This window comes from Nannospalax galili, unplaced genomic scaffold, assembly GCF_000622305.1.
Source record: "Nannospalax galili isolate Female #2095 unplaced genomic scaffold, S.galili_v1.0 scaffold77, whole genome shotgun sequence".
Lineage (NCBI taxonomy): Eukaryota > Metazoa > Chordata > Mammalia > Rodentia > Spalacidae > Nannospalax > Nannospalax galili.
Window position 1 is genome coordinate 3,549,143 of NW_008341457.1, and position 24,581 is coordinate 3,573,723.

Sequence of the window (24,581 nt, forward strand, 5' to 3'; positions counted from 1 at the left end):
TCTCTCTCCATCCTCTTTATTTCCAGAGATGCCAGTGCTGGGGGAGCCATGTATGTCGTGGGGATTCTTGGCCTGACCTCTCCGGTCAGCACAGGGAGGGAACAGTCATAGCATGGTTTCCATGGAACTGGGGTCCTCCAGGAAATGACTGACACTTTTGGGGTGCTGCAGGCCTGGTGTGGAAACCTCATGGGCTCCTGTCTGTCTCTTGCTGTCCTCCTCTTCCTCTTTCCCTTGGTCTTTGGAGAAATACAGAAATACCTGGCAGGTGGATAGAGGGGACAGGAAGGGATGTCAGCCCAGACTGGTACCCCCAAAGTCCTTCCCTCCAGGCCCAGTCTTGGTGCTGTGGCCACCTCCTCCAGCGTGGTCTGGCTCACAGAGAAGTCCTCCACACTGTGGTCCTTGCCATGCACAGCCAGCTCGCGGAACACACGTGCCAAGGTGCAGCAACCCCCAGGAGGCAGCTGGAATCGCAGGCGGCCACCGTGCACCTCCCGGAGCTCGGCCCCTGGGAATGTAGCCATCACAAAGCCCATTGCTGGCTCAGGCTGGTCTGGTGGGACCCTGAGGGTCAGCGTGTGGCCAGACCCAAACCTAAAGGAGGGAGGGATCAGGACCAGGACTCAAGACCTCTTCCTCATCACTTCTAGAAGCTCCTAGAAGTTCCCTGCACCCACCCTGCCTGTCTCTCTCCTGTCCTGGACAACTGGACCCTCTCCAGCTCCTCCTTGCCCTGCCCTGCTCAGAAGCCATGTCCACTCATTTCTGTGGCCATGTTTATTCACCTGACCTGGCCCACTTGTGTCCAAGGATGGACACACTCCACCTCCCTGGATTCCATTTAGAAAACTGAAGACCTCTCCTGTGACCACACCCTGACTTTCTAGCTGGACCCCGTGAAGAGTCTACATTTTATCCATGTGGCCTCTCCTCTCCTGATCTAGCCCCACCCATAGGTGCTCTAACCCCACCTACAACCCTATAGTACTCTTATACCTGCTCTGACTCTGTCTACACAATGGAACCCCCACCCATGTGACTCCTCCCCTACTGTACTTAGCTAGACCCCATTACACTAGGCTAACTTCCTTTGTCTGGCTCTGCCCCTAAAAGACACCTCCTGTCTATGTGGCTTGGCCCTTTGCTACCTAGCCCCATCCACACCCACTCTGACCCCACCCACACCCCCATAAGCACCCATTAAATTCTATGTAGTCCCACCCCTACAAATGATTCATTTTCCTATGTGTGTGGCTCTGCCCCTCATGCCCTAGCCCCACCCACACCCCATAACACCCTTACATTATCTCTGATTCCTTCTTAGGAAGGATCAACTCTCTATCCATGCGGCTGGCTTGCAGAATAGCCCCCACCATGAACTGTTAACATTGTCTGGCTCTGCCCCTACACCCCTGTGACCTAGTTCTGCCCACAGACACTCAAAAGCCTTCCACCCCCTCACAACACTCTTACTTTTTTTTTTTTTTTTGGTTTTTTTGAGACAGGGTCTCCCTGCCCCCCAGCTGTCCTGGAACTCACTATGTAGACCAGGCTGGCCTTGAACTCACAGAGATCTGCCTGCCTCTGCCTCCCGAGTGCTGGGATTAAAGGCGTGCACCACCATGCCCGGCTGAGATCATTTTTAAGAAAAATATTTTATTATTTTTATTTTATGTGTATGCGTGTAATGCCTGCATGCATGTAAGTGCACTCGTGTCATGCAATGCCCATGGAGGACAGAGGAGGCCGTGGATCCCCTGGAACTGGAGTTACTGATAGTTGTTAGCTACCACGTGGGTGCTGGGATTCTCAGGTCTTCTGCTAGAACAGTGTTCCTAATTGCTGTTCCATCTCTCCAGTCCCCCCCACCCCCATCATTCTTAATTGTCTTTGGTTTCACCCCTACAAATGACACATTTCCCTCTCCATGTGACTTCGCTCCCATGACAAGCCACACCCACGGACCCTCCTGGCCCCACCCCTACAAGTGACTCAATTCTCTAAGCCTGTGCCTCAGCTCTTCACCTAGCCCTGTTCATGCCCTCTAACCCCGCCCACACTCTAGGATCCCATACAAGCTCCTTCCACTCACTAACTCCTGTCAAACTCGCCTGTGGCCACACCCTCAACTCTCCAGGCTGCTCTTCCACACACCTGATTAGCCCTGCAAACCCTGCCCACAGCCTGGGTGTCCCCTATCAGATCACGTCTCCTGCCACGCCGCACGGAGGGACAACGCATGATCCAGGCCACGCCCCTTGCCCAGGCCCCGCCCGCAGCCCGACCCACCTGTCCATCCCAGGCTCACCTGGCCTTGAGCTGCTGGGCGCTGCCCAGGCAGCGGAACCTGCCGTTCACCATGATGGCCAGGCGCGTGCAAAGCGCTTCGCACTCCTCCATGCTGCAGGGACAGTGTGGTGCGGCCAGGTTGCCTGCCGTCCATCCCCGGCTCCCAGGTATCCTGTGCCACCCCGGAGCCGGGGAACCACCCCCAAGTCAGCACCTCTCCACCCTGCAGAATCCCACACTGCATCTGCCCTCACCTGTGCGACGTGAGCACCACTGAGCGGCCCTCGCGCACTACCGACAGCAGGCGGTTCCACAGGAAGCGGCGGGCGCTGGGGTCCATGCCTGTGGTGGGCTCGTCCTGAAGTGGGGGACAGGCCATGGGACCCAGTGCCAGGCCCAGCCCGGGGCAGGCCCCTCCCCATCCATCCCACGAGACCACGCCCATAAGGGCCACGCCCACCCGGACCCCACCCTGTTCTGGACCAGCTCCCACGCACCAGAAAGACCACGGCGGGGTCTCCCACCAGTGCCACCGCTGTCGCCAGCTTCCGCTTGTTGCCGCCGCTGTAAGTGCCTGCTGTTCGGTCTGCATAGCTCGTAAGGCCCAGGCGCGCCAGACCTGAGCAGGCCGTCTGCAGGGCAGTGGCCAGGGTGGGTGTGGGCCGGGCCAGAGTGGATGTAAAGTGGGGCCAGAGTGGGTGTGGGCAGGGCCAGAGTGAGGGTGGGCAGGTCAGAGAGTGGGTGTAGATGGGGCCAAAATGAGAGTGGATGGGGTCAGAGTGGGTGTGACCAGAGTGTGATCAGAGCCGGAGCGATAGTGGGCGTGGCCACAGGGAAAGTGTGGCAGGGCGTGCCTACCTGTGCCACCTGAGCCTCAGGCACCCCGCACAGGCGGGCAAAGAGCTCCAAGTGCTCCCGGCCGGTCAGTAGGTCGAAAATGGCATCAGACTGAGGACAGTAGCCCATGTGGCGGTGCACTGCCTCTGGCTCCTGGGCTAGGCTATGTGGGGCCAAGAGGCTCAATGAGACTAGGTGCTCATCCCCCACCCACGCAGGACCACAAGAACCCCGTGGCTGTTTGCCGCTTAGTTCACTGGTCAGAGTGCCCAGCGCACAGATGTCCCAGGACATCCATTCATGCACAGAGGGACAGAGGTGTGAGGGACAAGGCAAGTGGGGGGCCCTGTCTGCTCATAGGATGGGGATTTGGGAAGAACTAGAGGTTCAGGGTGCTTGCACCCCCTCAGAAGCCCCTCACCTGTGACTGGCCAGCACTGCTTCACCACCACTGGGCAGCAAGTCCCCTGTCACCATACGAAATGTAGATGTCTTTCCCGCTCCATTGACACCCAGCAGGCCAAAACACTACAAGGAACCCACAAACCCCTTACTGACCAAGGCCTGAGGCTACATCTATGTCTCATGTAGTCCAGGCTAGCTATGAATTCACTAGTAGCCAAGGATGACCTTGAACTCCTGATCCTCCTGCCTCCACCTCCCTAGTGCTGGGGTGACAGGTGTGTATTGCCGCGTCTTGCTCCCAGGTGTGTTTAATAAGCAAGGTGCCTTTAGTTCAGTAGGGAAAAGTGTTTTCTGGCATAGAGTAAGTGCTTAGTAGAGGGGCTTGGAGAAATGGTAGCAAGTGCTGAATAAAGTTTTGCTGGGAATAGGTACTTGATACAGATATGAATACATTAGGAGCCCAATACATGCTGTTAGTGCTTAACAAAAGTTGACCAGCACATAAGTGGTATTCAACAAATCTTTGGTGAGCACAACTAGTGCTCAAAAATGTGAGCATTCAGTAGGTGCTTAATGAGGGCTTATTGGCTCAAATAGGAGCTCATGGTTGAGGTATAGAGGTAGTGACAGCCTAGAGTCCCCCAGTGAGGGGTTGGGTGTGTGGCTCAGGGGTAGAGTGACAGCCTAGAATCCCCAGTGAGGGGTTGGGGCATGGCTTAGGGGTAGAGTGACAGCCTAGAACCCCCAGTGAGGGGCTGGGGCATGGCTTAGGGGTAGATCTTCTGTTTACCATGCCTGAGGCTTTAGGCACCATCCCCAGCATCACAAAAACAAGAGTTCAAAAATTAGCAAACAGGGCCTGGAGAGCTGGTTCAGCAGTTTAGAGCACTGGCTGCTCTTGCAGAGGACCTGGATTGGGTTCCCAGCACCCACATAGTAGCTAACAACTGTCCTTAACCCCAGCAGATCCAAGGCCCTCTTCTGGACTGCATGGGCATTGCATGCACAGGCAAAACACTCATATACATGTTGGGAGTGGTGGCACACACCTTTGATCCCAGCACTCATGAGGCAGAGGCAGGCAACTCTTGGTGAGTTCAAGGCCAGCCTAGTCTACAGAGTACATTCCAGGCCAGCTGGGGCTACAGGAAGACCCTGTCTCAAAAAGATCAAAAATTTTAGAAAAAAGGAAAAACAAAAACAACAACAGCAACAACAACAAAAAACAAAACTCATGCACACAAAAAATAAAAAGTGATGGGTGCACAGTACTTGCTTAATAAAACAGGATCATGGAAGGGGCTTAATAAAGGATGCCAAGCATGCAGAAGGTGTTCAATAAATGATGGTCAACCTACATCCTCTGCCAGCCACAGCACTGGGTTCTCTGCAATGGACTCACCTCCCCAGGGGGGATCCCAAGGCACAGGCGATCCACGGCTGGGGTCCTCTGTCCCCGGTACACCTGCAGGGGAGTGATTACTTGAGAAAGGGCAATGCATGATTCTATTACCTTCCCCCTGCCCGGCCCTCTACCCCATGCCCACCTTCGTCAAATCCTTGAGTACCAGCACATCCCCCTGTGTGGCCCCTCTGGTCACTCGCTCCCGCTCTTGGGCCACGTCCTCATCCTCCTCCCCCAGGGGCGGCAGCAGCTTCAGTCTGGGTCTAATACAGACTCATAAATAGATGCAGGGAAGGACACAGACCACCCACTGACCCTCCCCTGGTTCCCACTGACTGTGGTAGGAGGTGGCTGCAGTGTTGGAGCAGGAGCGTGAAGAGGAGGAACAGGGGCCCCTGGGCTGCCATGGCCAAGAGGTTCTTGCCAGTGATTTCCCAGTGTAGGGGTGACTGAAATTGCTTGTCTCCTGTGTGGGGATGAAAGAAGGGACTCAATCTTAGGGGGTTTGGTATCTGGCACACTCTCCTGATCATCCAAGACTCAAGAAGAGTGACTGATGGGCTGGAGAGCCAGCTCAGTGGTTAAAAGAACTGGCTATTCTTGCAGAAGACCCGGGTTTGGTTCCCAGCACCACATGGCAGCTAACAAGTGTCTGTAACTCAAGTTCTAGGAATCCAATGCCCTCTTCTGGCCTCTGTGGGCATTACATACATGGTGCGATTACATACATGCAGGCAAACATCCACATAGAATAAAAATAAATACATTTTTTAAAAAAGCAATGTGATAGCCGGGCATGGTGGTGCACGACTGTAGTCCCAGCACTCAGGAGGCAGAGGCAGGCAGATCTCTGTGAGTTCAAGACCAGCCTGATCTACATAGTGAGTTCCAGGACAGCTGGGGCTACAGGGAGACCCTGCTTCAAAAAGACAAAAAAAAAAAAAGCAATGTGATATAAGCCAGGCATGGTGGCACACACCTTGGGAGGCAGAGGCAGGCAGATCTCTGTGAGCTCAAGGCCAGCCTGGTCTACATAGTGAGTTCCAGGACAGCTGTCTCAAGAAGACCAAACACACACACACACACACACACACACACACACACACACACGACATTGTATATAATCATTGTATATAATCACCTATTTTCACCTTTAACTTGTCCAAACTTTGGTGCTACCTAAAATTTTCCCCCTAGGGACAATGCATCCCCACTGTGTACTAAGTGAACTCAAAGGTGGCACTTCCAACTGCACCATTCACCACCCACACCCCACACTAGTTCTCACCCAGGCGCTCAAAGGCATCTGCCATGGCCTGGTTGCGCACCATGTCGATAAGGCCTCGGCCCAGGCAGAAGTGGGGGAAGATAAGAAACACCTGCTTCAGGATCCGACTCACTTCTTGCAGGTTCTGTTGAAAGACAGGTAGAGTGGAGTGGGACATGGGCTAACCTACAGCTCCAGCTCTGCTTTTGAGTGGGCATCACACCTGATCTGAAAGGAGCTCCAGGATGAAAGTTGCCATGCTGCTGTTGATACCGATGAACAGGTTGATGCAGGTGAGAACCACATAGGCCGTGCTGGGCACGGAAAAGAAGAAAGAGGCTGGATACATCAGTGGCGTGATGGACCAGCTGGGGGATGACAAGGGTCACTGGGTAACTTTATGCAAGAGGTTGCCCCACTTCTCATCCCTTCTGTGCTGTGAGCCTGGATGTGCTGAGCTTCTATGCCCCATTGGCTCAGTACTGATTCAGATCATGCTTGGGGTCCTCTTCAACCTCAGAGTCTTCTCCAGTTGCTGTGGAATCCTTCCTCACCCCCATCATAGAAGGGTGGTCAGGGAAGACTCTTAACGGATAGGGGTTCTCACCCATACAGCAGCAGCAACAGCAGGAGGGCAGGCAGGTTCTCAGGGGCCACGTATGCCTTCTTCCGGAAAGCCAGGAAGATGAGCACCACAATGCACACGGTCACCAAGTAGTTACACTGTATTGGAGAGGAGTGTCACCCAAGCTGCGGGAAGGGGCAGGACCTCTGCTCCCTGATTGTGGTTTGCTGAGTACCAGCCAACCCCCTGCCAGGAAGGCAACCACACACACCATATCCCAGAAGAAGTTCCCGAGCCAGTAGAGGGTTGGGGGCAGGCCGCTGACCAGCTGCAGGTGCTTGGCCCTTGTCACACGTTCCTCAATGAGGACCAGGGTGAAGCTGGCTGGGACGAAGGACATGGCGAAGACCACACAGATGGAGACCAGGACGTCCACTGAAGATGCCATCCTTGGAGGGGGAGGGGGAGGTTTGGTGGTGGCAGAATGGGGCATGATATAAAGGGACACAAGTCTGCAGGAGTGATGGTTGGAGGGAGAGGCCATGGGCAGTTTGGGGACATGGGTGGGTAAGGTACAGGTCTTTGATAAACATAGGACAAAATCAGGGGTGCCTGACATTGCTGAGCTTGAAGGTATCTTTATTGTTGTTAGGGGTTTTAAAAAATATATTATTTTCATATTTTTTATGTGTATGAGTGTATTGCCTGCATGTGTGTAAGTGTACCCATGTCATGCAGTGCACTCGGAGGTCAGAAAAGGATGTCAGATTCCCTGGAAGTGGATTTAGGCAGGTTAGTCACCATGTGGGTGCTAGGAATCGAACCTGGGTCCTCTGCCAGAGCAGTCAGGACTCTTAACCACTGAGCCAACTCTCCAGCCCCTGCTAGGTTTTTTTGTTTGTTTTGTTTTGTCTTTTTTTTGGTCTTTTTGAGACAGGGTCTCCCTGTAGCCTCAACTGTCCTGGATTCACCATGGAGACCAGGCTGCCCTCGAACTCACAGAGATCCACCTGCCTCTGCCTCCTGAGTGCTGGGATTAAAAGTATGTGCACCAAGCCCAGTTTTAAAGATTTATTGATTAAACCAGGCATAGTGGAACACCCCTTTAATTCCAGCACTCAGGAGGCAGAGGCAGAGGCAGGCAGGTCTCTATGAGATTGAGGCCAGCCTGGTTTACTACAGTGAGTTCCAGATCAGCTGGGGCTACAGAGAGACCCTGTCTCAGAAAAAAAAAAAAAGAAAGAAAGAAAAGAAAACCAATCCAGTCCCCACCACCCCTCAGCAGGACCACTGAGGGCTCCTGGGCCAACTCACAGTGCAGCCTTGGACAGCTGTTCCTTGGTCAGGTTCAATGGATGGTTGAATGTAGTGATACTGTGGGCATGGCGGGCAGGGCCCAGTGGCAGGCGAGCATGTAGCAGTGCGTTGTTGGCTCGGTTGACAAAGGCCACCATGGCATGCCAACCCTTGTTGTTGAACCAGATCTGGGTGGAGTGAGGGTCATGAGATGCACGTGGATCCAGTTCTGGCCATCCACCCTCACCTGCCAGGCCTTGCTCCCACCTTGAGGCTATTCTGGCTGTCCAGTCCAAGCCCCCACTGTGTGAGGTTGCTTAGGACACGATCCAGGGCATCACGGGGTTGGGGGTTCAGCAGTGCCCGAAGTTCTGTCACCGTGTGGGCCACCTCACGCCCTGAGGGAAGGGCAGGGTCTCGGCCCCCCAGGGAGAAACCCCCATACCTGTGAGGTGGGACAAGGTGAGTGAGGGCAGGCCACGGTTGTGGGAAAGGAACAGGCAGGGTCTCCCACCCTAGAATTGAGCAGGGTTTCTCACCCTTGCTGGGAATGGGCAAAGTTTAGGAAAGGGCAGGGTTTCCCACTCTAGGAGCAGACAGAGTCTCCGACACTAGGAACAGGCAGGGTTTCCCACACTAGGAGTGGACAGGGTCTCCCATGCTAGGAACAGGCAGGGTTTCCCACATTAGAATCAATCGGACAGGGTTTCCCACCCACACTAGGTCCCACCTTACCTGACTTCATTCACCCACTTCTTTGTCTTCAGACTGTGGAAGATATGAGTTGTGTGGAGAGGGATGTGCCTGGGGGTTGCAGAGCCCACCCTAACCTCCCCAAACCTGGACACATGGAGAGGGGTGCTCACCCTTTGCGCACCAGGCTCGGGTAGGTCTTGATGAGGAAGTCCGACACGATCCGGCCCGTGAGGTTCTGGATCAGCTCCCCAGAACTGGCCATGGCCTGGGGTGGTGGGGGTCCCCCAGCCCCAGCTGGGCAGTCAGGCAGCAGGCGGCGGGCTCCTGGCTGGCTGCACTGACAGGCTGGGGATGGAAACTCTGCAGTCCAGTTGCCATTGACCAGGATGCTGGCCACATCTGTGGGGACCTCAGGGACCGAAAACTGGCAGACGAGGATGTGTGTGCATTCGGATACTCTGTGAGGTGGGGAAGGGCAGTGGGTGTCAGACAAGGGGGTGCTGGGAGATGCATGCTGCCAGATTCCTGGGAGGCAAAGGGTGCAGACCCACCAGAACCCGTTGGGAAACTGAGGCAGAGCCCAGAGGAGAAGCTAAGGCAGAGCTCAGAGGGGAACCTGAGTCCAGGTGGCCTCACCTGGCAGTGGTGCCCTGTGCACTGGGGTCCTGAAGCCCAGCCTCCACCAGCAGTGCCTCCAGTAGCTGTGTTTGGTCAGGGTCTCCTGGGGCATCTTCACTGTAAGATGAGGGGTCAATGCTGAGCCCCAGGGCCATGTCCTTCCCATCTCTCACACTGTCACCCACCCACTGTGCCTGGCACCCACCTGAAGAAGGAAACCTGAGGGTTGTACATGGTGGGGCTGAGTCGCAGGGCAGGGTACTGGCCGAAAGGAGGGACTATGAGACTGAAGAGCAGGGCCAGGCCCACAAAGAGGGCAGGCAGCGCAATCTAGGCGAGACAGGGTAAGCTGCCAGCTCTGTCCACCTGCCGTGGCTCCCCAGTACCACCCAAACACACAATTAAGTCTTTTTGTTTGTTTAGAGACAAAGTCTTCCTGTAGCCCTGGCTAGCCTAGAACTTGCTATGTAGCCCAGGCTGGCCTCAATCTCTCAGAGATCTGCTTGCCTCTTCCTCCTGAGTGCTGGAATTAAAGGCAGCTTCAGTTTTCAAATGAAGCCACAGAGCAGACAGCCAGCACCCAGCACAGAAAACAGGTGCCCAAAGTCTGTCACCTAGCTCTGGCCCAGCACCTGTGCAAAGAGGCCTCTTTGGCTGCGGAGAGCGAGCAACAATCTCTTATGAAGGAGAGCCTGGAGCTGTTGACAAGTTAGTGTCCAGCCTTGTATAAGGCCTGTGGCATGGGGCACAGAGCCATTCAGGGTCCCAGTGTCCATCATCAGCCCAGCTGTGGGGGGACAGAAAGGTCAGCATTGGCACCATGGGGCCCATATGGCAGTCAGACAAAGTGGGGTTCTCACCCAGCTCCCCATTCTCCATGGCTGATGTCTCTGGCTGTGTCTGGGGCTGCAGGGTAGCTGTGCGGTTGTGAGGGTGCTGCCTAAAGCTGTCACCTGCAGGGCCAACAGGGTGCAGAATTGGGGTCATGGCTCCAGGGAAGCCAAAGTCACAGCCCAAAGGGGGAAACAAACTGAGGCCAGATCCGGAGGGAAAAATTGACATGGGAGCCAGGAAAGAACTCTGTGTTGGGGACAGACCTGGCCAGGGATGGGGAACCCATTTCAGGCCATGTTTGACACTGGACCAGGGCTGGGCTGAAGGGTCATGTGGCCCTGACATACCCTCTGTGTCTGTGTCCACAGAGTACTCTTCTACCACCTTCAGGAAGATCTGCAGAGACAGGGTAGGGGACTCAGAGCCACAGCTGATGTACAGGAGGAAACCTGCCATACATATCTGTCCCCAGGCCTCCACAAGAGACTTTTAAAAAAATATATATTTTATTTATTATTTTTTATTTTATGTGTATGAGTGTATTGCCTGCATATACATAAGCGTACCCATGTCGTGCAATGCCCACGGAGGGCAGAACAGGGTGTCAGATCTCCTGGAACTCAAGTTACAGACAGTTGTTAGCCACCATGTAGGGTGACCATTGGGATACTTTTGAGGATGCAAATGGGAGAGAGGGCTGTGTGCTAATTCTGATTCTGATTGCCTGAGGACAACAGGAATAGACTTAGATGCAAGGTCAACCTACCCTGTATTGCTGGGAATTTAAGTGCAAACTGAATTTATGAAGGCAAACAATATGACAAAGAAAACAACTACAAAAATGTAGTCTTACACACTTTTTATTTTATTTATTATTTTTTATTTTATGTGTATGAGTGTATTGCCTGCATGTATGTGAGTGCACCCATGACGTGCAATGCCACAGAGGTCAGAAGAAGGCTTCGGATTCCCCTGGAACTGGAGTTAAGGAAGGTCTGTAGCTGCCATGTGGGTGCTCTTAACCGCTGAGCCATCTCTCCAGCCCCTACAAAAGACTTTTGAACCAGGGGCTGGGGAGATGACTCAGTGGTTAAGAGCACTAGCTGGTCTTGCAGAGGATCCGAGTTCAGTTCCCAGCATCACATGGCAGCCACAACCATCCCTAACTCCAGTTCCAGGGGATCCAATGCCCTCTTCTGGCCTCTGGGAGCATTTCATGCACATACATATAGGCAAAATGCTCATATACATAAAGTACACATAAATGCATAATTAATTAAAAATAAATTTTTTAATTTAAAAAGAAGAGCTGGAGAGATGGCTCAGTGGTCAAGAACACTGGCTGCTTTTGTAGAGGACCTGGGTTCAAATTCCAGCATCCACATGGTGGCTAACAAACTGTCCCTAACTCCAGTACCAAGGGAATCCGATGCCCTTTTCTGTTCTTCATGGGCATTGCATGACACAGTGCACTTGCATACATGCAGACAATGCACTCATACACATATAATAAAAATAACAAAAAAAAACCTTCAAAAGAGACTTCTGATCCATCCATCCTCCCTAAATGCCTCCTAGTCATCCATAAGTGGACTCCTATTCACCCCTCAAAGCCCCTAGAGACCCCACACCTCTTCCAGGCTGGTGTCTGAAATCCCATAGCCCGTGAGGCCCAGTGCACCCAGCTGTCCATCTAGTGCTTGGAAGAGCGAGGCAAAGCTGCCATCCAGGGCGCCCTTGTAGGGCAGTGCCAGCACCAGCTCAGAGGGCAGATCCTCCACCAGCCGTGCCCCAGGCACCCAGTGCTGCACCAACGCCAGGAGGTGGGGTACACTTGGGGTGATGGTTGAGGAGACATCAGGAGCCCTCGTAGAAACAGAAGCCAGGACTTGGCTGCTCTCTTCTGTAGCTCCTTGTGTGAGGGCGAGCCCTGCAGGCAGAGGTCAGGGTTAAGAACATTTGAGCTTGAAGCTGGAGAGAGGCTCAGCAGTTAAGAACCCTGGCTGCTCTTGCAGAGGACCCAGGTTTGGTTCCATGTACCCAAATGGTGACCTAGAACCAACCATAACTCCACCGCCCTCTTCTGGCCTCCATGGGCATTGCACATGCATGCACTTGCATGAAAGCAAACACTCATACACATACAGTAAAAAGTAAATTAGCTAATTAATTAAAAAAAAAGAACCAGGGGCTGGAGAGATGACTCAGTGGTTAAGAGCACTGGTTGTTCTTGCAGAAGACCTGGATTCGAATCCCAGCACCCACATGGCAGCTAACAACTGTCCTAGCTCCAGTTCCAGGGGATCTGACAGCCTCCTCTGTCCTCCGTGGGCATTGCATGACATTGGTGCACTTACCTACACGCAAGGCAATACACGAGTACACGTAAAAGAAAAAAAATAAAATATTAAGAAAAAGAGCTGGTGGTCCAGGTGTATCGGAAGACAGGGGTTCTGTCTGGTGTCCTGAGCTCTGTTGCTATGAACTGAGTGACTGGTGCACCCCCAATTCCTTCCCTGGAGGTCCCCAAGTCCAGCCTCACCAGCTAGGTTGACCTCAGTGTCTGGCCCCTCTTCCAGTCTTGGGTCCTGGCTCTCCCCCTGCAGAGATGGAGAAGGATACTGGTCCATGGCAGGCAGACGGTGTGGGGACAGGGCTAAGGGGTGAGCTTTTTTGCCTTCACCTTCCAGTCATGGATGTTGAGACCCAGATGTGTCTTCACCAGTGTCAGGTAGTAACTGCAACCCATGTGCCGACGTAGGAAAAGTGGGGACCCACAGCAGCAGAGACGGCCACCTGTCACCATGGCAATACGGTCTCCCAGGAGCTCTGCCTCATCCAGGTGGTGAGTGGAGAGGATGAGTGTGCGACCTGGGCGTGGAAACCTTGGATGAACCCTCAGGGTCCCCAGCTGTGGTATCTCCCAGGAAGTTGTAACCCCATGCAGCAAGCTCCTATGCACGCCTCAAAACTCCATTCCAGGCCTGGAGAGATGCTCAGTGATAAAGAGCACTGGTTGTTCTTACAGAGGACCTGGGTTCGATTTCTAGCACCCACATGGCGACTAACAACAGTCCCTAACTCTAGTTCCAGGGGATCCAACACCCTCTTCTGACCTCCATGGGCATTGCATGACACAGGTGCACTTACATACATGCAAGCAATACACTCACACACACACACACACACACACACACACACACACACATAAATTGGACCAAAATTTTAAAATCCTGGCATTTCATACTTAAAAAGCTTTTTTTAAAAAAAAATCTTTTTGAGACAGGGTCTCCCTATAGCCCCAGCTGGCCTGGAACAATGTAGACCAGGCTGGCCTTGAACTCACAGAGATCCACCTGCCTCTGTCTCCTGAGTGCTGGAATTAAAGGCATGCACCACCATGCCTAGCCTTATAAAGCTTTTTGTATTTTAATTATTTAATGTGTATGAGTATTTGCCTGCATGTAAGGGCACCACATTGTGTGCATTACTCACAAGGGCCAGAAGAGGGTATTGGATCTCCTGGAATTGGAGTTAAGGACAATTGTTAGCTGCCATGTGGGTGCTGGGAATGGAACCTGGGTCCTGTGCATGAGCAGGGAGTATTCCTAACCACTGAGCATCTCTCCAGCCCCTCTAGCTGGAAACCATGCCACCCACCTGGATCAGAACCCAGGGAACTTCTGACCTCTTTCCCATCTCAGACTCCCACCTTCTCTATATTTAAGCAGTAGTTCCCAAATGCCCCTCCGGGAAGCAGGGTCAACACCAGCGGTGGGCTCGTCCAAGATAACCACGCGGGAGCCTCCCACAAACGCAATGACCACAGACAGCTTCCGCTTCATTCCACCTGGATGAGGACAGTGACACTGTGATCCACCCAGTCGTAAGCAGAGTCTGTCCCCGGTGTTCTACTACCCTCCCCTGGTGGATGTAGCTTCCCCTGGCTGGCTCACCAGAGAGGTGATGTGTCAGTGTGTCTCGCTTGGGGATCAGTCCCACGTCCTGCAGCAAACGTTCCTGCTCAGGGCCCACAGCAGCTGCTTGCAAACCCTTCAAACGTCCATAAAACCACAGGTGTTCTTCCACTGTCAACCTGTAGCCAGGGGTGATAAACAGTGGCTCCTGAGAGATTCCAGGTCCCTCCCACCATCACCCTCCCTGCCCACGGGGACATACATATCAAACAGCACGTTGTACTGTGGGCAAATGCCCAGGTGAGGCCGGATGGCCCCCATGTTGGTCTGCACATCGTGGCCCAAGATGGAGGCCGAGCCATGACTGGGTGGGAAGAGACCACTCAGGATGGACCTATAGGTACAAAGATCTCAGAGATGAAACCCTTCACAGAGTGGCTACCAACACTTATAGAGCACTTACTGTATACCCTGGTTAAAGAGGTCTTTGTACCCATTTTATAGTGAAGGGAAACTGAGGCTCAGAGGAACTATATATTCTTCCTGCTACTGTCTGTCCAAGTTGGACCCAGTTCCTGCCTTCACTGTGCACCTGGGAGAACTCCAACTCTAATGGATAACCCCCCAACAGATGGGGAAACTGAGGCCTGGGAGGGCAGAATAGTGGCTAGTGGCTCACAGTGTGGTTGTCTTGCCCGCTCCATTGTGACCCAGGAAGGCTGTGATGTGGCCCTGGTAGAAGTCCAGGCTGAGCCCTCGCACAGCTGGCTGCAGAGAGCCTGGAAAGCGCTTCTCCAGGCCTCGAATGGAGACACCAGGAATCAGGCCAGGTGGTGGATCTTCCACCAGCACTGTGAAGGGACAGTAGGGTTGGTTGTGGGTTTTGAAGTCCGCACAGCTGTTCAGTAGAGTTGGGGGTCCCAATGAGGGAGCTACATGTGGTGGCTCAGGGTGTAATCCTAGCTATACTTGGGAGACTGAGGCAGGAGGGCCATGAGTTTAAGGCCAGACTGGGCAAAGAACTGAGACCTGTCTCAAAATCAAAAGTAACAGAGGGCTGGGGGCGTGGCTCAGGGTAGAGTGACAGCCTAGAATCCCCCAATGAGGGGCTGGGGGCGTGGCTCAGGGGTAAAGTGACAGCCTAGGATTCACAGTGAGGGGCTCAGGACATGGCTCAGGATAGAGTGACAGTCTAATAAGCACAACACCCTGGGAGGGTATCCGATCAGGGCTTCAGGAACTCTTTCTCTGGGGGAAATAGAGGTGAAGTGGGTAGGGAGGATTAGGGGATGGGGTGTTGGGAGTCAAATCATCAGTTACTGACAGACATCGGACCTTACCCTTGGGGTCTTGTCGGTCAGGGGCTAGGGCAGGACCCTTTGGAGGTCCAGGCCCACACCAGTAGCTCCTCTGAAAGGGGAAATTCCATGGTTCAGGGATCCCATATTGGCCTAGGGGAGAACAACATTCAGCATACCCATGAAGTGTGACAAGGTCTGGCCATGCACCTGCAAGCAGGGCATCCAAACAGAAAGGTTCAGAAAATCTCATCCACTACCTTACCTCAGATCCCAGCACCAATGCACATCCTCCAGGAAGCTACCTACCTCTTGGAACTCATTAGCCTGAGCCAGGTCTTACAATACGGTCTCTCCTACCCAGGCACACTCTAGTCGGAAAGTCCCACCCCTTGGCCCAGTTTCCACTGTGCTTTGCAACAGGTGTGTCCCCAGCCCAGAGCCCCTCCTACTTCTACCTACCTGGACATATAGCCTCCAGGTACCAGAGGGCAAGGCCGTAGATTGCAGCATCCAGCAGGAGGAAACCAGACACCTGGGCCAGGCTGAACACATCCTCCGCGGGTCCGGTGCCCAAATTGTGCCACTGAGCACCCTCGCCCTGTTCCTCCAACAGCGCCAGGCTCTCACATCCGAAGCCAAAGGCCACAGGGGACAGCAGGCTCTGGGGATGGGGTGGGCTGCGTCAGGGGGCTTTGCACACCTTGGGGGTGTCTGTTCCCTGGCCAGGTGGGATCTGTTCCTCACCGCGGCTACACGGCCTCCCACGGGCAGCCGTTCGCGCCAGGCCACACACAGGACATAGGGCAGGTAGAGAGAGAAGTAAGCAAGGCCCCCACAGGCTGCAGCCAGGTTTGCCTGGGAGAAGAAGGCGCTGAGGAGGAAACTTTGCGCCACAGTGGCCACGGCAAAGGCCGCCAAGAAGAGGAAGACCACGATGGGGTGGCTGTACGGCAGGATGTCCCCAAGCTGGGAGGAAAAAAAAAAAAAAAAAAAGAGATCAGGATCTCATTCCAGGATTACCCCTGGGGTGGGGAGATGCGCACAGAGGATGTGCGCTGCACCAAAGGTACACCCATTCTCAGCCTGCATCCCTGAGGCCCGCGCACCTTAAGCACTAACACTAGCAGCACCGCGCTGATCAGAAAGGGTCCCAAGCAGCTGAGGAACCAGCCGAGCCAAAACACCCCGCGACTCAGCCCCATGGCCCGCATGGTCTCCCGCAGTCGCGTTTCCTTCTCCCGCACCACGGCCTTCACAGTTAGCGCCACCGAGTAGATCCAAGCCAGGGTTAGGAAGAGAGGCAGAGACCGGCTGAGCACGCGCAGGAACCTGGGGCCGCGGTACAGAGGGGTGCAGATGGAGACCCCAACACCTGTGCATCGTGCACTTATGCATGTGTCACCCTGGGGTTTCAAGGCTCAGCTGCACCCCAAAGTGCTGGGAGGTCTCAGCTCCCAGCACAGGCCATGTTCCCTCTGCATGGGGCGACCCTAAACCTGGAGGACCCCTGCACCCCAAAAAGTGAAAGGTAGGGGTCCCTCTAAACCATAGAGCCCCCGGCAGCCTTGCACATTCTTCAGCCCCAGGACTGGCAGTTGGGGGAGAAGGAACAGGACTGTGGCTCACACGTCGTCCACATAGCAGGGGTGAGGCATCTGCTGCAGGTAGAGGCCTGTGCCAGTGTCGCGGCCACTCAGCACGCGGACAGCGGCCCGCTCCAGCAGGTCTTGCAGGTACACGAAGCCGCCCCACACGTAGCGCAAGTCGGTGAAAGGGTCGGCGGATGGGCCAGGGTCCCAGAACCTAGGATACCATCGGTGCAGCGGTAAGCTGGAGGAAAATGGATAAACTGGGGGCGGGGGGGGGGGTGGCACGACTGTCCATCACAATCAGCTCTGCCCTATCTCTCACAGGTTCAATAAGGGCACTTGGCTTGGCTAGCTCACCCTGCTCTCAGCTAGCACAACTGTTGCACTAGGTTAGCCTCTGGTGTACTAGGCTAGCCCACTGAGGAACTGCCCTGTTGCACTTGGCTAGCTCTCCCCATTGTACTAGGCTAGCCTCCTGTTGCACTGGGCTAGGCTACCATTCCACCTGACTAGCCTCACTGCCTCAGGCTAGCCACACTATTGTACTGGGCTAGACCCCTATTGCACTGGGGTAGTCCACCATTGCAACTGGCTAACCCCAGCGTACTAGGCTAGACCCCACTGCACTTAGCTAGACCCTCCCATTGCACTAGGCTAGCCTCTATTGTGCTTGGCTAGACCCAATTGTACTAGGCTATCCACCACTGCAGAGGGCTAGTACCCTATTACACTGGGCTAGCCCACTGTTGCAACTGGCTAGTCCCACTGCCCTGTTTCACTAGATTAGTCCTCCATTACACTAGGCTAGACCACATTGCTCTTAGTTTGCCCCTCATTGCACTAGACTAGACCTAATTGCATTTGGCTAGCACCCCCATTACACTAGGCTATCCCCACCATTGTGTTTGGCTAGCCCCCTCCCTGTTACATCAGAAAAGCCCATTGTTGCCCTGGGCTAGTCACCATTACACTAGGTTAATTCACTGTTGCACTTGGCTAGCCCCCTTTACAATAGGCTAGTCAGATCATTGCACTTGAATAGTTCCACTGCCTCACTGCCCCCTTGCATTGGGATAGCCCATTACACTAGGCTAGCCCACTGTTGCCTTAGGCTAGCCCTCTTGCACTAGGGTAACTCATTTTGGACTTCGCTAGGCCTCCATTACAATAGGCTAGCTCCACCACTGCATTGGTCTACCACCTGTTGCACTGGGTTAGCCCACTTTTGCACTAGGTTAGCCCACCATTGCACTTGAATAGCCACTGCCCTGCCATACTGGACTAGTCCCCTGTTGCACTAGACTAGCTCCCTATTGCATAGGGATAGCCTACGATTGCACTTGGATAGCCACACTACTCCATTTCTCTAGGCTACCCCACTGTTGCACTAGCCTAGCCCCACTCCTTATCTGAGTCCTTTGGTCCCACCCCCTCCACTACAGTTCCTCACCTCCAATAGACAGATCCTTGATCCCACCCACCACATGTGGTCCCGCCCCTCACTTGTCCCTGATCTTATTGGTCCTGGTGACATCATCAATATCCATGCGGATCTTGAGGCGCAGGTGGCTGGGAGCTGAAGGCTTCGATGGATCTGGAGGGTCCTCGGGGTCCAGGAGGACAATGCCTGCCCAGAGGCGACGCTCACCCAGCAGCTGCAGCGCCCTGGACACCAGGGCCGCCTCTGAGGGCACTGCCTCCAGCTTATCCAGGGATATGCACTGTAGAGGCCAGGATGACAGGGTGCCTCAGCTCCCTATCCTCCCCTAGGTGCGTACACCCTGGGCCCCTCACACGCTTGGTGACCACACCCCTGGGTTCCTCACATCCTGGTGCCCACATCCCTGGACCTGGCTCCCCCTTCAGACCCAAGCAGAGTCAGATGTGTCTTAGATCCATCCCCAGGGCAGGATCAGTCTGTTTCCTCTAGATCCCCCCTCCATGGTACTCCTCACCTCCATGATTTGGCCCAGGGTGCCCATCAAGTGCCCCACGTCTGCATGGGCCTCCCGCCAGCTGTAGCCACCCCGGCTGGGGTCCAGGAAGGCTCTGATGGCCTCCACCTGCGCCTGGCCTCTGGGGCTCAGCTGCCTCTGCCCTCTAACCTCCAACAGCCTCTGGGACGGGGCAGGAGAGGTTAAAGGGGGTCTCTATCACACCTCTCACCTGTCCATCACTCCTCCCACCTGTCCATCACCCCTCCTACCTGTCCATCACTCCTCCCACCTGTCCATCACCCCTCCTACCTGTCCATCTTCCCTTAAACCTGTCCATCACCCCTTTGCACCTCCAGAACACCCCCCCAGAGGAGCCACCCCCTCCCAGCCAACCTGGAGTAAGGCCATATTTGAGCTGTCATTCATGAAGTTGAAGAGCTGGGGTCCCAGGACCCCCCAGACTTCAGGCAGGTCTTTCAGCAGTGCAAGCTCCTCAAAGGTCCGGTTCACCTATGTTGGGCACACGGGGTCAGCCTCATCCCATACACCCAGGCTCTGACAGGACAGTAGCCCCTGCCCCTCAGTCTCTGAAACTTTTCCTTTTCTTGTTTTAGTATTTTGGACACAGTTTGTTGCCCTAAAGCACATCAGCCATGGCCCCAGCTCCTCACTGGGTGATTCTAGGCTGTCATTCAAATCCTTAGCCCCACCCCTAGTCCCTCACTGGGGGATTCTAGCCTGTCACTCAGCCCCTTGGCCTCACTTCTAGCCCCTCACTGGGGTCTCTAGGCTGTCACTCTACCCCTGAGCCACACCCCCAGACCCTCACTGGGAGATTCTAGACTGTCACTTTACCCTGAGCCATGCCCCCAGCCCCTCACAGGGGATTCTAGGCTGTCACTCTATCCCTGACCTACACCGCAGTCCCTCACTGGGGGATTCTAGGCTCCGTTGTTCCCCTCTGGTCCATCTCACCTGTGCCATGAGCTGCCGGGTGAAGTTTGTGTCAGGTGTGAACAGAATTTTTCCAAGGATCAGTGGCTTTAGGCGCCTCCAGAGCAGGTGTGATAGTGGGTGGTCATCCAGTGCTCCCATTAACTCAGAGCAGGCAGGGCCTGGCATGAGGATAAGATGAGGCTCCCCAAACCTACACCCTGTATGATCATGGGGAACCTGGCCCAACCACATGACTCACTGAGGCTGCTATCAGGCAGGGTAGGCACCAGCTCAGGCCCCAGGAAGTCGCTTAGTTGGCTGGCGTCATACCAATTGAGGGAGAGGCCACCTGGGCTGCTAGGCCCCTTGGCACTGCACAGGGCTTCCGACATCAGCTCTAGGGGCCCAGCTATCCCTTTGGGCCTCCGCAGCAGACCTCGGAGCTCCATCAGGCTGGGCAGGGTCAGCAGCTAAGGAGAAATGACCACGGTGCTGACCACCTTCCCAGAAACCACCCCAGCACCATTTTCTTTGTTGTTTGTTTTTTTTTAGCACAGGGTCTCACGTAGCTGTAGTCCAAACACACAAAGTAGCTCAGATTGTCCCTGAACTCCTGATCTGCCTGCCAATAACCCCCAAATGCTGGGATGGATGACAGGTATGGGCCACCACACCTGGTTAATGTGGTTCTGGGAATGAACCCAGGGCCTCATGCATGCTAGGTGAACACTCTACCCACTGAGCTACAAACACACTATTCACTGAGCTACAAGCACTCCACCTACTGAGTTACAAGCACTCTACCAACTGAGCTACATCCTTAGCCCTTGTTTTCGATTTAGATGCTCTCTCACTCTAACCCAAGGTAGCCTCAAGCTCACACTCCTCCTACCTCAGCCTCACAAATGCTGGGATGGATGACAGGTATGGGCCACCACACCTGGTTAATGTGGTTCTGGGAATGAACCCAGGGCCTCATGCATGCTAGGTGAACACTCTACCCACTGAGCTACAAACACACTATTCACTGAGCTACAAGCACTCCACCTACTGAGTTACAAGCACTCTACCAACTGAGCTACATCCTTAGCCCTTGTTTTCGATTTAGATGCTCTCTCACTCTAACCCAAGGTAGCCTCAAGCTCACACTCCTCCTACCTCAGCCTCACAAATGCTGGGATGTCAGATGTATAGCACCACGCTGAGCTTCTAACTTGCAGTATGAATGGGGAGGGATGCAGCCCATACCTCCCACCTGAGCTGTGTGCACACTGCTTCCTGGCTGGGGTGGAGCTACGTGGGGACTTCTCACCTCCTGGGCAAAGTCCTTAGCAGCATCCAGAAAGCGGGCCAGGGGGTCCTGGGCTTGCCCCATTGCAGACACCAGGGAAGCCTGTGGACAAACAGCAGGGGTGGAGATGGGATGACATTTGTGTGCCATCAGGCCTAGTTTCCCTGGTGCTGGGATGAACCCAGGGCCTCATGCATGCTGGAAGAACACTCTACCCGCTGAGCTATAAGCACTCTACACACTGAGCTACAAGCACTCTACACACTGAGCCATGGCCACTCTGCGCACTGAGTCCCCCTCCCTCACCATCTCCCTTGTATAAAACCAGGAACCAAAGGCTTGAGAGGGGAAGGGCTCTTTATAGACCACATACTGGGTACCCCCATGCCAACCCGGCTTTACCCTTTTCAGAAGCGTCTCCAGGATCTCTGTGGTCAGCATGGGCTGTTCATTTGGCTGGTCATTCTGTTGTAGCCAAGCTGCAGGGCCGGGATGCTCCATCAGGCAAAGCCCAGCTTGACATGACAGCCTACCCCTATGAGTGTCCTTGTCAGGCACACTGAGGCTCTGAGTCCCTGTCTCTTTACCTTCACTTTGCGCAGCTCTGAGCAATGGCAACAGTTTCCTGAGAGCAGCCAGTGTGTCTCGGGCACTGCGGCCTCCCAGCACTGAGCGGGCATCAGCCAGGAGCCGGGAGACCCTGGGGACAGAGATCAGACAGAAGATGAAGGCTGGCGAACAGAGCTCGCCTGTCATCCCAGCACCCAGCAGGCAGAGGTAGGTGGATCTCTGTGAGATTGAGGCTAACCTGGGTTACATAGTGAGTTCTAGGCCAACTGGGGCAACAGGGAGACCCTGCCTCTAAAACAAAACAAAAATGACAACAACAAAATAATGCGGGAGCTGCAGAGCTGGCTCAGCAGTTAAGAGCACTGGCTGCTCTTACAGAGGACCCAGGTTCAGTTCTCAGCACCCACATGGTGGCTAACAACCATCTATAACTCCAGTTCCAGGGCATCTGATGCCCTTTTTTGGCCTCCAAGGACATCGGATGCACAGGCGCACTCATGTACATACAGGCAAAATACTTATGAACATAGAATAAAAATAAATATTTAGAATTGAAAAAAAAAAAACAAAAAAACTGAGCCGGGTGTGGTGGCACACACCTTTAATCCCAGCACTTGGGAGGCAGAGGCAGGCGGATCTTTGTGAGTTCAAAGCCAGCCTGGTCTACATAGTGAGTTCCAGGACAGCTGGGGCTATAGGGAGACCCTATCTCAAAAAGACAAAAAACAAAATAAACAAACAAAAAACAGAGAGCCAGCTGGCTGCACCCTTTAACTGTGCTCACAGGGAGTTTTTAAAGTTGCTCAGGACCCCTGGCTTCTCTCCTGGCGTTGGATGTTGGAAGCAAGAGTTGTTTAAGTTGCAGATCAGTCCTTGGAGCCAGGGCACCGTGCCTGCAGATGGCAGTGGCTTGTTGGGGAAGTGGCCTGGGTGGGGGGAGACAGCAGCTCAGACACTGTCCACCTCTGTGACCAGCCTGGTCCAGATTTGCATGCTCAGTGGATGGGAGAGCTCACTATCAGTTCCCAGGGACAGCTTCCCTGCCCACCCCATGCATACAGTAGGTCTCACATTCGTGGTGCTCTACTGGGGGGTGCGAGTGACGAACGGCCACCAGGATGAAAAACAGGAACAGGGGCCACAGCAGTTCCACGAGTAGCTGGATCTGAAGAGAATGTGTGGGAGATGGTGATTGACACCTGTCATCTCCCTCCACCTCCTCCTGCATCCCCGGGCATTACCGGCTGTCTCCTGCGATAAATGTAGTTTTTCCAAAGTAAAAGCGCCAACTGAGGGCAAAAGGCCATGATGACTCTGGAAGGGGGACAGAGCGGAGGGGTGAAGACGAAGGTCAGGCCGAGGGCGTGCTGTGCGACGTCGGGGAACGTGCTGTCGGTCTCTGATCCTCATCCTCCCATCCCTGGGCGGGGTGGGAGGGCGCTCTGAGAATCTTCATGAAAGCCTGGCAGGCAAACATTAGGCACTGGATAAAGGAAATCCCCGGGGTGTAACAAACCAATGGGAGCCAGGACCGCAGCCGTCCTCGTAGCTGATTGGTTGGCAGGGCTGTTGTTCTTTGTAGGGGCTGAAAGTTGGGGGTCCTGAACACCCTGTTCGCATTCGCAGGAGGCGGAGCTTCGGCTTAATGCTTTGGTCACCGGGCTCCACCTGACCCTTTTGGTCACCGGGTCCGTCTGCCCCTCACGGACCCACAGTGAGAACTGTGGGGACCACGTCACACGCCCGGCTGGTGTCCCACTGTACAAAAATGGAAACTGAGCCTCAAAAAGGAAGCAAAGCCACGGGAACCAGGTCACAGAACGCCCTACATTAGGTATCAAGGCTCAGCCTTGTAGATTAAGGCTCAGACAACCTCAAGCTTCGGAATTAAGAGGCAAGGGCAGGCTCCTGGAACCAGCCATTCCTGAATCAGTCTTTTTTTTTTCCTCCAGAACTGTCTGGCTCTAGTCTACTTCCTGATACAAACCGACAAACCAGGAAACTGAGGCTGACAGGGGAGCAGGAAGTTGACCAATTTTAATCTGCTTGGGCACGAGTGGCTTCCACCCTGGGGCGACTCATCTTCTACAAAGTGGATTAGTGATCTGGGGGGACCGACGTCCTTTGGAATGTGGGGCGCTGCAGTGTCGGACGATGATGGTTCCCCCACCCCCTTAGTGACCAGAGAGATGCCCTAGACTGCCGGGGGGATCAGTGATTAATCCTTCCCACTCTCGCGGGAAGGGTAAGGAAGGGCGAGGTAAAGTCGGGGTTCACCTGGCACTGGTGATCAGGGAACGAGACTCCGCCCACCCGTCCCCACCTCGGCACCCCCTGCTCTCCAGTCTTCACCTTCCACCCTCTTGGGGTCCCCCTCACCGTTCCGGGGGCGCTCAGCTCCTTCTACCTCCGCCCGGCAGCGGCAGGGAGCGCGCGGCCCCTTTAAGAAGGGCCCCTCCCCTGGAGCAGACGCCCTTTGCTACCCAGGCCAAGGGCTCAGCCAGAGCCCGCCCTACACGCTGCCTATTGGTCAGTGGTCCTGCCAGTCACGCGCCTGGGCCATTGGAGGAGGCGGGACTATAGCGGCGCGCGGAGCCCGGTTTCTTAAAGTGGCCGCGCGGTTTTTGCTTCATCACTTTGGGTGGCAGCCATCCCAGCCGCCCACGGGGGGAGCACTCTCACGCGGGACACACCCATGGGCCACAGCGGGTGAAGACTCCCACGTGAATTCTCGCCCGCAATACTACAGCTTTTCCCTGCAGGAGACCCCTCAGTCCTCTCTTCCCAGGGACTCTAAAATTTATTTTACATTATTTTTTAATTTA

The 24,581-nt window shown here is 54.5% G+C and overlaps 1 protein-coding gene and 1 long non-coding RNA gene across 10 annotated transcripts in view; one reads left to right on the forward strand and one right to left on the reverse strand.

Moving 5' to 3' along the window:
• On the reverse strand, window positions 1-24,239 carry Abca7 (ATP binding cassette subfamily A member 7). Of its 9 annotated transcripts, none has more exons than XM_029565462.1 (48): window positions 24,136-24,239; window positions 23,273-23,514; window positions 22,998-23,070; window positions 22,828-22,921; window positions 22,541-22,682; window positions 21,774-21,886; window positions 21,589-21,665; window positions 21,208-21,288; window positions 20,155-20,365; window positions 19,935-20,074; window positions 19,353-19,469; window positions 18,978-19,139; window positions 18,526-18,743; window positions 17,060-17,236; window positions 16,540-16,762; window positions 16,178-16,399; window positions 15,893-16,094; window positions 15,473-15,583; window positions 14,812-14,983; window positions 14,395-14,526; window positions 14,172-14,311; window positions 13,928-14,065; window positions 12,899-13,086; window positions 12,758-12,815; window positions 11,847-12,145; window positions 10,563-10,611; window positions 10,242-10,334; window positions 10,014-10,168; window positions 9,587-9,711; window positions 9,400-9,498; window positions 8,934-9,221; window positions 8,803-8,835; window positions 8,335-8,512; window positions 8,086-8,255; window positions 7,043-7,220; window positions 6,814-6,929; window positions 6,430-6,574; window positions 6,228-6,351; window positions 5,276-5,405; window positions 5,082-5,202; window positions 4,937-4,999; window positions 3,551-3,657; window positions 3,151-3,292; window positions 2,790-2,924; window positions 2,547-2,650; window positions 2,312-2,404; window positions 357-597; window positions 1-261 (listed from the first exon to the last, which is right to left on the reverse strand). In XM_029565462.1, exons 3-48 carry the CDS (start codon window positions 23,061-23,063, stop codon window positions 106-108), a joined length of 6,528 nt encoding a protein of 2,175 aa, XP_029421322.1. In that variant the 5' UTR covers window positions 23,064-23,070; window positions 23,273-23,514; window positions 24,136-24,239; the 3' UTR covers window positions 1-105. The 9 variants fall into 9 exon arrangements, with proteins under 9 accessions (XP_029421322.1, XP_029421321.1, XP_029421323.1 ...); XM_029565461.1 differs by having other exon boundaries at window positions 22,998-23,176; XM_029565463.1 differs by lacking the exons at window positions 23,273-23,514; window positions 24,136-24,239 and having other exon boundaries at window positions 381-597; window positions 22,998-23,133.
• LOC115071046 overlaps window positions 23,117-24,581 on the forward strand; it is a 17,167-nt gene continuing 15,702 nt past the window's right edge. Inside the window, exon 1 of the long non-coding RNA XR_003850148.1 lies at window positions 23,117-23,185. This is a non-coding gene — a long non-coding RNA (uncharacterized LOC115071046). The remainder of the gene's footprint in view (window positions 23,186-24,581) is intronic.